General features: G+C 50.5%; 1 protein-coding gene across 1 annotated transcript; it reads right to left on the reverse strand.

The window, feature by feature from the left end:
* Positions 1–4,684: 4,684 nt before the first annotated feature.
* LOC104133354 (olfactory receptor 14J1) lies at positions 4,685–5,602 on the reverse strand. Its single transcript, XM_009646744.2, has one exon. It carries the CDS (start codon positions 5,597–5,599, stop codon positions 4,685–4,687), a length of 915 nt encoding a protein of 304 aa, XP_009645039.2. The 5' UTR covers positions 5,600–5,602.
* Positions 5,603–14,166: the final 8,564 nt, after the last annotated feature.

Below are 14,166 nucleotides of genomic sequence, written 5' to 3' on the forward strand. Positions count from 1 at the left end.
CTCCCAGAACCCAAGCGATAGGAAGAAGGCAGAAGAAAGGCCCAAGGCCTCTGAAAATCAGCTGGCGCCTAGCACTTGGAGGGCCATGATGTCGTTCCATTGTACACCCCACAAAGAATCAAGCTGGGAAGTGAGCCTGCAATTCTGAACGAACAAGATCCATGGACAGGCAAAGCGGTGTCTATGGCTTTGTCTGGAGACTCATACACCTACAGCACAGATCAAGCTGGGGCTTAAACTTGAGCCTTGCTTCAATGGTCTCCTGGGCCCACGGACAGAGATGCGGGACGAGGCCCCAAGTGATGCTGCTCAGGGACACGAAGGCCTATGGATGTTCTCAGGGCCCTGACACTGCCCCCATGGGTTCCCACTGCCAGTGCCCTCAATAGGTCAAGTTCTCATTCCCTGATGTCTGGGGATCTGCGCTCTGCTACTCTCCTTCCCCATATCCCCGGGGATCTGCAAGACCACAACTGCATGGTCACTAAACTCAAGGCTGACACTGCCTTTCACATCCGTCACTAGCAATTCCTCTTTTGGGAGTACCAGGTCCAGAAGAGCATCGGACTGGGTGGCCCATTTTGGAATTGTGTAAGAATGTTTCCTGGTGCACCACAAGGAACCTCTGGGACTGCTTGCATCCCGCTGTCTTACTTGAGTGGTGAATAGCAGGGAGACTGAGTCCCCCATGAAAGCCAGGTTCTGTAATCCACAGGTGTCCTTGGGTTATTTAAAATAGACATGGCTCATTGCTCACCCGGACTATGTGACCTGTAACTCTGTCCTGGGTCTGGCTGGCATGGAGTTAATTCCCTCCATAGCAGACCATATGGTGCTCTGCTGTGGATTTGTTACTAAACCAGCATTAATAACACACCAGTGTTTTGGCTACTGCTGAGCATGGAGGCTTTCTCTTTCTCACCCTCGGGCTCCATTTCAAATGGGCTGAGGGTATGCCAGATGTTGGCAGGGACAGAGCTGGGAGATCCTCAGGGAAAGATGGAGGAAGGGGGGACATTTGCGGTCTGGGCTCCTGCAGTCTGTGCCCCAGGCTGTGGGCTTTGATGAACATTTTGGGTGAAGCACCTCAGATGTGGCACCAGGGCCAAGGGCAGATTTGTCACATGGAAGACTGGTACCGAGTGATTGGACCCCTTGTGTGGAAAGGCTTTGCTTGCCAGCAGAGGCATGCTGGAGTTGATGGCTGGTGGCAACATCATGATGGATGAGGCTCCCACAACAAGAGCAAAATCTGCAGTCCGCAAGGCCAGGGAAAAACAGGCCTGGGCTGTTTAGCCCTGGCAGGAGAGGGCTTTGCTGTCCCAGGGGACTCTGTAGCACCGTGGGGTCTGTGCTAGAGGTGGAGCTGATCTCCAAGACAAGGTGCTGCTGAGAATGTCTCTGGAGGAGGACAGCCTGTGATCCAGCCACACTGTGGACATCTTGATAGCAGTTGTGCAGAGAAGGACCTTGGGGTCACAGAGGACAAGAAGCTGAGCAGGATCCAGAATTGCACCCTCGTGGCGAAGGCCAACAGCATCCTTGGCTGCATGAGGAAAAGCATTGCTGGAAGATGGAGGGAGGTGACCACCCTGCTGAGGCCATACCTGGAGTGCTGTGTCCAGTGCTGGGCTGCCCAGTTTTCTTGGTTTTGGCTGGGATAGAGTTAATTTTATTCATAATAGCTAGCACAGTGCTGTGTCTTGTATTTAGTGCTAGAATAATGTTGATAACCTACTGATTTTTTTAGTTGTTGCTAAGTAATGCTTAGACTAATCAACGACTTTTTCAGCTTCTCCTGCTTGGCCAGGTGCATAACAAGTGATCGCTGCTCAGGACCAGCTGGGCATGGGTCAGCGGGTGGTGAGCAATTGCATTGTGCATGATTTGTTTTGTATATTCTGTATATTCCCTTACCATTATTATTATTATTATTGCTATTATTTTCTCTTATTAAACTGTCTCTATCTCAACCCATGGGTATTACTTTTTTTTCTTTTTCTATTCTCTCCCCCATCCCACTGAGGGCGGAGAGTGGGAGAGTGAGCAAGCAGCTGCATGGTGCTTAGTTGCCAGCCGGGTTAAACCACGACACCAGTGCAAACAAGTTTTTGACCTACTAAAGTAAGTCCAGCAAAGGGCCATAAAGCTGGTTGAAAGGACTGAAGCATCTTTCATAGGAGGAAATTTTGAGAGATCTGGGGCTGTTCCATCTGGAGAAGAAAAGGCTTGGAGGGCTTTTCTTAATGTGTCTAAATAGCTGATGGGAGAGCATGAGGACCAGGGAGCCAAACTCTTCTCAGTAGTTCCCAGTGACAAGACAAGGGGTGATGGACACAGCTAAAAACAATGGTCAAACAATGGAACAGGTTGCCCAGAGAGGTTGTGGAGTCTCCATCCATGGAGATATTCCAAAGCCAGCTAGAAAAGATGCTGAGCAACCTGCTGTAGCTGACCCTGCCTTCGCTGGGTGATTGGACTAGTTGATCTCCAGATCATCTCCCTTCCTATCACAATATTTCCATTTTTGTTTGAGTCTAAAGAAGTAAGAGAGAAATCAGTGAAGACTTGATAGCATTGAGCACAAATATGGTGGGATCCGATGGAGAGGACACAAGCTGGAGTAGGGGAGAAGCGTGAGGTGGAAGGAGCAGCAGACATGGTTCTTTACTAATTGTTAAGCCCCTCTTCACCAATGCCTCTGCTTCTTTTGGGGTTGGGGTAGGTAGGTGAATTGGGAGCAATGGAGTAATTTCAGCATGGAAGAAAGTGTGAGGAGAATGGTCTTTAATATTTTTGTCATTATTTCTCACAATTAAAGTATTTTTTAATTAGCAATAAATTAAATTGACATGCCAACATGTCTTTGCCCATGACACTAACTGGTACCTGATCTCCTTTACTTTTTCTTGACCCACGAGTTTTCTGATTTATATTCTCCCTTTGTCCTGTTGAGGCAGGGGAGTGAGTGAGCAGCTCGGGGGTGTCTGGTGGCTGGCCAAGGCTAACTCACTACAGAACCACCACATCAGGCCTTTTGCATCCAGTATGGGGCTTCCCAGCACAAGAAAGAGCCTGGAGTGTGTCCTGCAGAGGCCAGAAGGATGGTTGGGTCCTGGAGCACGTTGTGGACAAGGAGAGGCTTAGAGAGCTGGGTTCTTGAGAAATCCCTCAGAGTCAAACAGTGGGGCAAAGGCCCAGGCCAGTTGATGGGATCTCAGTCAATGCAGATTTTCAATACTTGTTGAGCCATGAGCACCTGATCTATTTGGAGCTGTGTGAGAGCAGGCTTGGCTGAGAGACCAGCTGTAATAAGAGTTGGGGGACTTGTGTGTAATAAATGTCAGTAGGAAACTGTTTCCCTTTCCGTTAATGATGGCAGTGGAGTTGGGTATCACTGAGCCTCAGAGGAGGACAGAGATGACCATGCAGCAAAGGTCCCTCCTCAGGGTAGGGTTGTACAGCCAGATATGGAAATGGTCAGTGTGTAGGAGTGACCTGGGACAGTTTTCCCAGGGCTGCTTCCCCAGGGAGTCCAGGGAACATGGCACAGACCAGGCCCCTCTCTTTTGCACTTTTGGTGACTGTCACCTGGCTCTGCACTGTGAGCACCCTGTTGGGTGTCTTCAGCCTGCATGCTCTCACAGCTTAGCTCTGCATTGGTGTTTTCCTCTCCTGGGCTCTTTCCAACCCAGCCTGTCCTCTCCCCAGTGTGCTGCAGAGCTCTGGCCATTCAACCAGAGACCCAGGCCCTCTGAAGGGCACAGCACGTCCTGGGGGGAAAAGAGGGGTCTCAGCCTGCCCATCAGCCCTAGGGCTGCTGCTTGCAATGATGATCCAAGGAAACAGAGACCACTCTCCCAGGCTATCCTGAAGTCATGTTTTAGGTGAACCTTAACCCTGGCAGAATTTGACCTCTTCTCCTGCCCCCACCAGCCCCACAACCAAGGACAGAACAAGAGCCCTGGGCACTCTCAAGCACCTCCCACATCTCTCCAGTGTCCCTTCCCCCTGTCTGCTGGGTCCGCATTCCCATGGCACTTCAGAGTCCTGGTGTGTGGATACCTGAATTCTGGTTTACTTTTGGGTGACATCGCCATTGAGGGTGCTTCACCCTATCAGTCTTCATTCACTTCCAGCCCAGGGCAAATGGCGAGTCCCCATCCCATTCTGACCCCTCCAAATTCCTTTTCTCAGACATATCCATATGCCATCAGTCCTCTCATATATGAAGCAGCCTGCAGAGGAAATTGGGAGCACCATTTCCACTGCCCCTGGACACAACAAAGAGAGACTTTAGAACCGGAATATTAGGTCCAATGGAACCCAAAGGTATAATGAACTTAACCCCAATAACAGGGAGAACACAAGGATAAAAGACTCTTAAAAAGACCAGGTTGTTTGAGATTTTATTGGCAGCATTTCTGGAGGAAAAGCTCAGCCTGCAAGCACTGCACTGCAAGATGCCCTTTTATTGAAGAGCTGCATTTGGATAGGCCACATCTGACAGAGTGTTCTGCCAGGGTCAGACACAACTGGATAGAAGCTCAGCACAAGAAGCATTAGAACAGAAGATTATTTGTAAGTGTGATTATCACAAGAGAAAACTTCAGACTTGTGGCATAAGATAAACTCTGGGAAAAGATCACAGAAGGGAATAAAGTTATTGTTGATGAAACCATATTCAATGAAAGAGTTTCCATAGGGCATCCTTGAGTTCCTGGTTCCTCATGCTGTAGATGAGGGGGTTCATTGCTGGAGGCACCACTGAGTACAGCACTGCCATCACCAGATCCAGAGATGGGGAGGAGATGGAGGGGGGCTTCAGGTAGGCAAACGTGCCGGTGCTGATAAAGAGGGAGACCACACAGAGGTGAGGGAGGCACGTGGAAAAGGCTTTGTGCCGTCCCTGCTGAGAGGGGATCCTCAGCACGGCCCTGAAGATCTGCACATAGGACACCACAATGAAACCAAAACAGCCAAAGCCTAATAAGGCACTGACCACAAGAAGCCCAACTTCCCTGAGGTAGGAGTCTGAGCAGGAGAGCTTGATGATCTGAGGGATTTCACAGAAGAACAGGTCCACAGCATTGCCTTGGCAGAGGGGGAGTGAAAATGTATTGGCCGTGTGCAGGAGAGAGTTGAGAAAGCCACCGCTCCAGGCAGCTGCTGCCATGTGGACACAAGCTCTGCTGCTCAGAAGGGTCCCATGGTGAAGGGGTTTGCAGATGGCAATGTAGCGGTCATAGGACATGACAGTTAAGAAAGAAAACTCTGCTGATGTAAAAAAGAAAAAGTAAAAGAGTTGGACCGCACACCCTTGATAGGAAATGGCTCTGTTGTCCCCAAGTGAATTGGCCATTGATTTGGGGACAATGGTGGAGATGGAAGCCAGGTCGAGGAGGGAGAGGTTGAGGAGGAAGAAGTACATGGGGGTGTGGAGGCGGGGGGCGGAGACTATGGCAGTAATGATGAGGCCACTGCCCAGGAAGGCAGCCAGGTAGATGCCCAGGAAGAGCCAGAAGTGCAAGAGCTGCAGCTCCCACGTGTCTGCAAATGCCAGGAGGAGAAATTGGGTGATGGAGCTGCTGTTGGACATCTGTTGCCTTTGTTCATGAGATCCTCTCAAAAGATGAAAATGCACTCACAGGTTAGCACTGCTGTGAGAAAATCTCTTTCCATTCCTTGACCCCCAAACACCCCCTCAAAACACATTTTGTCTCTCCCCTTTCAGGACCTTTATATATCTCCCCAGCTGGTGCTCTGGTGCGCGCTGGCCACATGTGCCATTATGAGAAGGGCTCTGCACATGAGCTCCGAAGGAGTCATCCCTGCTCTACAGCAGTGGGAACCTGGGAAAGAGAGTAACAGCTTCTGAAATTCACTCTTTACCTCCTGTCTTGTCCCCTTGTGAGGAAGAGGAGCTGGTCAGCATCTTCCAGTAGGAGAAGCCCAGGGAAACTCCTAGACTGGCTAAGACTGTGGTGACCTGAGCTGAGAGAGCTCACTCCTCAGCCCCACACACTGCACTGTCCGGAGACCCACAGGTTCAGACAGGCTGATGGAATTTGCTCCCCTCAACACAACCATGTGGCAAGTCCTGCAGTGCTGGTGTGTGAGCTGCACCTGAACCCTCATTGCTTGCAGAGAGTGTGAGGGTCAAAACAAAGGCAGCATAGAGAGGAGGGAAAGATGGAGAAATGGCCCAATGCATCTGCTGAGGGAAGGAAGGGACAGAAAAATGGCACTTGGGCATTTCTCCTTCTTAGGACTGAGCTCCTAAGTAGGTGGCTCAACCAAAGCCTTGTGGGCAGAAGCTCTAGTGGGAGGAAGAGGAGACCAGGGGCTGCTCTGGGAAAGGCATCTGCCCTGCAAGGGATGGCAGGGAGGTGCCCGAATTCCCCTCTCATGGCTTTTCTGGTAGCAGTTCTACCTTAGCCCCTGCCCATATCTCTTTCCCTGTCCCCACACCTCCTCCCTGCCAGTGCTCACAGACCCCATCCCACCCACTGTGTGCTCGGGTCTGCCCTGCAGACACCTCCTAGCAGCAGGACACTGCCCAGGGGCATCTCTGTGTGCACAGGCTGTGATGGGATCACCACCTCAGCTCTGATGAGGCTGTAAAGCTGATGCTGGGGCTGCCTGCAAGCCGTGGGGTCCTCATTTCTGATACACCAAATATATTCATTAGGGCCATAAAATGATGCAGAGGGCTGGAGCCCCTCTCCTACAGGAACAGGCTGAGAGAGTTGGGGTTGTTCAGCCTGGAGAACAGAAGGCTGCAGGGAGACCTGATTGCGGCCTTTCAGTACTTAAATGGAGCCTATAGGAAAGATTGGGACATTTTTTTACCAAGGCCTGCTGTCACAGGACAAGTGGTAATGAATTTAAATTATAGGAGGGTAGATTTAGAATGGATATAAGGAAAAATTTTTTTACAATGAGGGTGGTAAAACACTGGAATGGGTTGCCCAGAGAGGTGGTGGAGCCCCCATTGGAAAACAATCAAGGTGAGGTTGGACAGGGCTCTGAGCAACCTGATCTGGTTAAAGGTGTCCTTGCTCACTGCAGGGGGGTTGGACTGGGTGACCCCTAAAGGTCCCTTACAACCCAAAACATTCTATGATCTCTATGATTCTATTCACTTCTGAGTGGAAAAATATTTGGAGTTCATCTCCTCCAGAATCAAGAGGTGAATATTAATCTCTAATTCCCCACCCAGACAAACAAATGCAGCAGCATGAAAGCACAAGCTCCTTCCCTTTCAGGTAGCCCCTGCCTTGATGTGCTTCTATAAAAGCTGCCTCTGCCAATGTCCTGTGGAGATCATGAGCTGTGAGCATCCCTGACCCATGTAGCATCTTTCAACAGTAGAAGGACCCTGCCCTGCCAAGGGTTGCTTCTTGCACCTACAGCTTCTCCCTGCAGTGCCATGGGAAGCTCCCTGGGCAGGCTGAGTGCTGACCCTGGCAGGCAGCAGAGTACCTGCCCCAGCACACAGCCCCCTGGGGTGCAGAGGCCCTGCTTGGAAGGACCAGCCTGGACCTCTCGGTGCACACTCAGATTCACAACCCTGGAGCCATCCCCAAGAGAAGGCAGCCCTCATGCCCTGTCCCTCTGACGGTGCAGCAGGGAAACCCTGCTCTGCAGCACCTCCTTCCCCTCTACGCTAGAGGAACTGTGAGAGTCCTCCTGAAAGATCTCATCGTTTGTGGATGTGCCAGCTTTAGATCTTTCCAGGAGCTGCAGCTGCATTGCCCTGCACCCAGACACTTACCACATAAAGGGCTGTGAAGATCTCTACCCCAGTGAGTTCTTAGCATCCTCCCACCACACACAGCATGTAACCTCTCTCTGCCTCACTCCTCTCCCCTCGGTGCCTGCAGGCTGTGCCCCCGGCCCTGCTGCGCTTTGCAGAGGAGCTGCTCCTGGGCAGAGCTGTCTCTCGGCAGCACTGCCCACTTGCCATGAGCTCCCTCCATCCCAGGAGCCCAGCCCAGCTCAGCAGCAGAGGACCAGCCCAAGGCAGCACTTGCTCTGCCCCCTCGGGGCTCCCTCCAGGTGTCCCTTGGTCTCCAGGGGAAGCTGCTGTGAAACAGGCTGAAGTCATCCCTGATGCTCCCTCACACAGCTGGGGAGAGACACTTCTTTCCTGCAGGGTCATTTCTCCTGTCCAAGACAGAATTGGGCATAAGAATCGCCTTTCCTTATCCCATCATTACCTTGTTTTGTAGTCCTGGGGCTGGAATGGGACTCAGTTCCCATGCACACACCAACCCCTCAGAAGCTGGGATTCCTCTTGCCTCTGTTCAGGTGTTCATTAAACAGGCACCTGCATGTGAGCAACTTGTCTCAGCTCCCTTAGTAATTAATGGTGATGGAAGCCAGGAGTGAGGTGCTCAGATGCAAATGTCTGGTGACATTTGAGGTGCCAGGGGTGGTCAAAAATACGTGCAGGTGATAGAGACAGATTGAAGATATGTGCAGGCTGATATAGAGACAGGACAACACACCTAGGGGCATCTTCTTGGAGGCTTGGGGAATTTTCTTTGGCCAACTCAAATGGCAGCTGATGCACAAATTGAAGAGAACTGCCTCTGTCCCTGCTCATTATGTTCAGGGTGTCCTATAGAGGTATCCATCCAACAGAATAGAGTTGTATGCCATAGGGAGAGCTCAATCTCCCTCTTCCTTTTCTCCATCTGTTGGATTTACTAGATCTTTACTGACTACATTGGCAGTTGCCTCATGTTCATCTCCACACTGTGTTACAGAATTCAGTCCTTCAGGGCAGTCCTACTCAAGCAATGGTCCAATCTGGCCCATATTGCTACACGAGATCGCAGGGCTGGCAGGAAGATCACAGGGCCCACAACAAAAGCAATTCCCATTCCAGGTGGGTGCATTACAGACCCCCCCAAACAGCATCGCAGGGAGTCTGATTGGCTGCCTGCGTGCCACGGCCTGTTGCCATCAGTCAGAGGCATCAGGCATCAGGTGCCATCAGAGGGGCTAATTCAACATTGACTTGGGAACAGTGGTGGAGATGGATCCCAGATCAAGGAGGGAGAGGTTGAAGAGGAAGAAGTACATGGGGGTGTGGAGGCGGTGGTCGAAGGCTATGGTGGCGATGATGAGGCTGTTGCCCAGGAGGGCAGCCAGGTAGATTCCCAGGAAGAGCCAGAAGTGCAAGAGCTGCAGCTCCCGTCTATCTCCAAATGCCAGGAGGAAGAATATCGTGGTGGAGCTGCTGTTGGACATTTGCTTCCTCTGGGCATGGGGATCTTTTCAAGGAGGTAATGGAAGTGATAAGTTAGGGCAGACTTTGAGAATAATCTATTCAATTTCTTATATAACCTCCCCAAAACTCCTTTCCCTTTTCAAGAAGATCTTCGGTGAGCTCTGGTTTGTTCTGGCTGAGGGTGCCCCAGGGAGCTGAAGGCTCTGGTCTGGGCTCTGCAGGAGTCTTTCCTGCCCTACAGCAATAGGTAAAAAACAACACAGACTGATCTCAGATCTTCCTGCCCATGGCTCTGCTGCCTGGAGCTCTTCTTGGCCAGGACCTGTTTCTCTGTCCCCACGTCTCCTCCCTCTGCATGCTTGCAGTCCCCATCCCTCCTGCTGTGTGCTCAGCTCTGCCCTGCAGACACCTCCTGGCAGGTCCCCTGCCCAGGGACATCTCTGTGTGTGCAGGGGGTAAAGAGCAGCTCAGACAAGTGCTAACAAGAACTGGAGTCTCATTGCCTACCCCAAGGCTGAGACATAAATTCCCATCTCCCACTGCCCACCCATCCAACCAAGAGGAGAAAACTCAAAGCACAGATTTCTACTCTTTCTACCTTCACATCCATCTTTAAAATGACCAATCTGCAAATGTCCTCTGGGTGACGTAGAAGTCTGAGCAGCCCTGAACCACGCAGCACCCTCTGGACAGACAAATGACCCTACCTATGCAGGGGCTAATGCTTCCACCCAGAGCTTCTCCCCACAGCATGTGTGATGCTCCCTGGGCAGGCTGAGTGCTAACCCGACCTGGTGCACCAGGACCCTGCTGGTAAGGAGAGCACGGGGCACCCCTGCCTGAACAGCAACCTTCACACCCTGCACCCATCCCTGGCAGAAGGCAGCTGTCATGCCCTTTCCCTCTGACAGTGCAGCAGGGAAGCCCTGCTCTGCAGCACATCCTCCTCCTCTACAGTAGGAAAACTGAGAGACTCATCCTGAACAATCAAATCTGCTGTGGGACGTACGAGCTTTTGGATATCCTTCAGGAACACCAGCCAGACTGTCCTTCACCCAGAGACTTACCATGTAGAGGACTGTGAAGATCTCTGTTGCAGTAAGTGCTCAGCATCCTCCAACTCCAGGCTGCTTTTAGCTTCTATCTGCCTTACTCCTGTCTCCTCAGTGTCTGCAGGCAGTGCCCTCAGCCCTGCTGCACTTTGCAGAGGAGCTGCTCCTGGGCAGAGCTGTCTCTCGGCAGCACTGCCCACTTGCCATGAGCTCCCTCCATCCCAGGAGCCCAGCCCAGCTCAGCAGCAGAGGACCAGCCCAAGGCAGCGCTTGCTCTGCTCCCTCTGGGCTCCCTCCAGGTGTCCCTGGGGCTCCAGAGGAACCTGCTGGGACACAGGCTGAAGTCATCCCTGATGTTCCCTCCCTCAGATGGGGAGAGACACTTCTTTACAGCAGTGTCATTTCCCTGCTGAGAGACAGTCAGATCTAAATATCAACTCTTCTTGGCCCATCTTTAGACAAGACACCCAGACAGTGACAGGCAGGGATCTCCTTTACCCCTGCTGAGGCAAAGGATTCAGTGAGTCAGCTGAGGCATCTTCTCTCCTTGGTTTGTAGTCCTGGGGCTGGAATGGGACTCAGTTCCCATGCACACACCAACCCCTCAGAAGCTGGGATTCCTCTTGCCTCTGTTCAGGTGTTCATTAAACAGGCACCTGCATGTGAGCAACTTGTCTCAGCTCCCTTAGTAATTAATGGTGATGGAAGCCAGGAGTGAGGTGCTCAGATGCAAATGTCTGGTGACATTTGAGGTGCCAGGGGTGGTCAAAAATACGTGCAGGTGATAGAGACAGATTGAAGATATGTGCAGGCTGATATAGAGACAGGACAACACACCTAGGGGCATCTTCTTGGAGGCTTGGGGAATTTTCTTTGGCCAACTCAAATGGCAGCTGATGCACAAATTGAAGAGAACTGCCTCTGTCCCTGCTCATTATGTTCAGGGTGTCCTATAGAGGTATCCATCCAACAGAATAGAGTTGTATGCCATAGGGAGAGCTCAATCTCCCTCTTCCTTTTCTCCATCTGTTGGATTTACTAGATCTTTACTGACTACATTGGCAGTTGCCTCATGTTCATCTCCACACTGTGTTACAGAATTCAGTCCTTCAGGGCAGTCCTACTCAAGCAATGGTCCAATCTGGCCCATATTGCTACACGAGATCGCAGGGCTGGCAGGAAGATCACAGGGCCCACAACAAAAGCAATTCCCATTCCAGGTGGGTGCATTACAGACCCCCCCAAACAGCATCGCAGGGAGTCTGATTGGCTGCCTGCGTGCCACGGCCTGTTGCCATCAGTCAGAGGCATCAGGCATCAGGTGCCATCAGAGGGGCTAAACCTCAGTCGGCAACTAAGCACCACACAGCCGCTCGCTTATTCCCCCCTCCACATGGAATGGGAGAGAGAATTGGAAGAGAAAACCCATGGGCTGAGATAAGAACAGTTGAATAATGGAAATAAAATGAAGTAAAATAGCAGTACTACTGCTACTATTAGTAATAATAATATACAAACCAATTGATGCACAATGCAATTGCTCACCACCCGCCCACTAATGCCCATCCCATCCCTGTGCAGTGATTGCAATGTCCTTCCCCCGGCCCCCTCCCTGACCAACTCTCCTCGAGCATGATGTCATATGCATGGAATAAGCCTTTGGCCAGTTGGGGTCAACTGTCCTGGTTGTGCCCCCTCACAGTTTCTTGTGCCCCTGGAAGAGCATGGAAAGATGAAAAAGTCCTTGACTGGTGTAAGCCCTGCTCAGCAACAACTGAACCATCAGGGTGTTATTGACATTCTTCTAGCACTGAATCCCAAACACAGCCCTATACCAGCTACTAGGAAGAAAATTGACTCCATCCCAGCTGAAAAGAGGACAGTATCAACTTCTCATTCTATACCATCTACATCATGTCCAGGTCCTACCCTTTCCAATACATTCCAATTAGTCACCACCGCTTTCCCCATCTTTTGACATATACACACAAGGTATCATTCCCTCAGTCTATGGGCCGTCCCTCTAACATGTCCACTGTGTTCATTTAGTCCATGACTTTGGGCTCCATCTGTCGTAACAGTCTTTCAGGGCAGGAGAGATGATGTGTGATGTTGGGTTGTTGCATGCTGAAGCCAGTTCTGGTTCCATCACTTCTGCTCTTGCTCAGTTTCATCAAAGTTCATTTTTCATTAATCTGGGTAATTCTTACTGTAATACCATTGATATGGCATAGAGCAATCATAAAGGTAATGACATACAGTATCAATTAACATCATTCCATTCATCTCATTGGCTATTTTCACCCAAAATAAAATCCCCTTGAGGTACACATCAGACTTCCCCACCAAGTGCAGCCATGTCCTTGAGCAGAAGCAATCCCACAAATGGGTTTGCCTTTGTCTGAGGCAGGAGTAACCCAGACTGGGTTGACAATACCATTGACATGGCACATAGCAAAAAAAAGTGATGACATATGGTATTATACCACAATTAACATAATACAATTCTGTTCATTGGCTACTGAATTAATAGCCAATTGGCTGATTCAATAGCCTAATAGCCAATTCAACCTCCTATACAGGTACCCCAGACTGGCCCAAGGTGTAGTGCATGAACTATCTCTTGCTTAATTTGTTCACAGGCTCATCGCTGCTCTGGACCCCATTTAAAATCCTTCTTCTGGGTCATTTGATAGAGAGGGTTTATGATCAGGCTGTAATTTGGAATATGCATTCTCCAAAAACCCATGATGCCTAAGAAAGTTTGTGTTTCTTTTTTGTGAGTTGGTGGTGTTGATCACATCCATTGGGATCTGATGAGGTCCATCTTGCCATTTGATTCCTAAAAACTGGATCTCCTGTGCAGATCCCTCGACCTTACTTTGTTTCTTGGCAAAACCGGCCTTCAGAAGGATTTGGACTACTTCCCTGTCTCAAAAATTTCTGCTGTGTTGCCCCACACGATGATGCCATCAATGTATTGCAGGTGCTCCGGAGCTTCCCCTCTTCTAGTGTTGTCTGGATCAGTCCATGGCAAATGGTAGGGCTGTGTTTCCACCCCTGGGACAGTCGATTCCAGGTATACTGGATGCCCCTCCAAGTAAAAGCAAACTGTGGCCTGCACTCTGCTGCCAAACAGATTGAGAAAAATGCATTAGCCATATCAGCTGGGGCAACCACTTGGATGCCTTTGACTCCAGTTCATATGGAAGTTCTAGCATGGCTGGCTCGGCAGCACTCAGTGGTGGCGTGACTTCATTCAGGCCACGATAGTCTACTGTCAGTCTCCACTCTCCATCAGATTTTCTCACTGGCCATATGGGACTGTTAAAGGGTGATCGAGTCTTGCTGATCACTCCTTGGCTCTCCAGTCGACGAATCAGCTTATGGATGGGAATCAGGGAGTCTCGGTTGGTGCGATATTGCCGCCTGTGCACTGTTGTGGTGGCAATCGGCACTTGTTGTTCTTCAACACTCAACAACCCCACAACCGAAGACCAGGCAAAATAGACAGCTGCTTAATTTCCTCTGCCTCCAAGGCAGCCATACCAAAAGCCCACCGGTACCCTTTTGGGTCCTTGAAATGCCCTCTCCTGAGGTAGTCTATACCAAGGATGCACGGAGCATCTGGGCCAGTTATAATGCGGTGGTTTTGCCACTCATTCCTGGTTAGGCTCACTTTGGCCTCCAATACAGCTGGCTGTTGGGATCCCCGTGTCACTCCAGAAATCCAGATGGCTTCTGCCCCTGTAGACTTTGATGGCATTGGAGATGACCTTTCAGCATGGATATTCCAAAGAAATACCAAACTTCCAGTGTAACTTCATTACCACTATTCTGCCTCTCTGATGGTGCATTTAATTTCTGTAATCT

The sequence above is a fragment of the Egretta garzetta genome, unplaced genomic scaffold, assembly GCF_000687185.1.
Source record: "Egretta garzetta isolate BGI_Z169 unplaced genomic scaffold, ASM68718v1 scaffold119, whole genome shotgun sequence".
Taxonomy (NCBI): domain Eukaryota; kingdom Metazoa; phylum Chordata; class Aves; order Pelecaniformes; family Ardeidae; genus Egretta; species Egretta garzetta.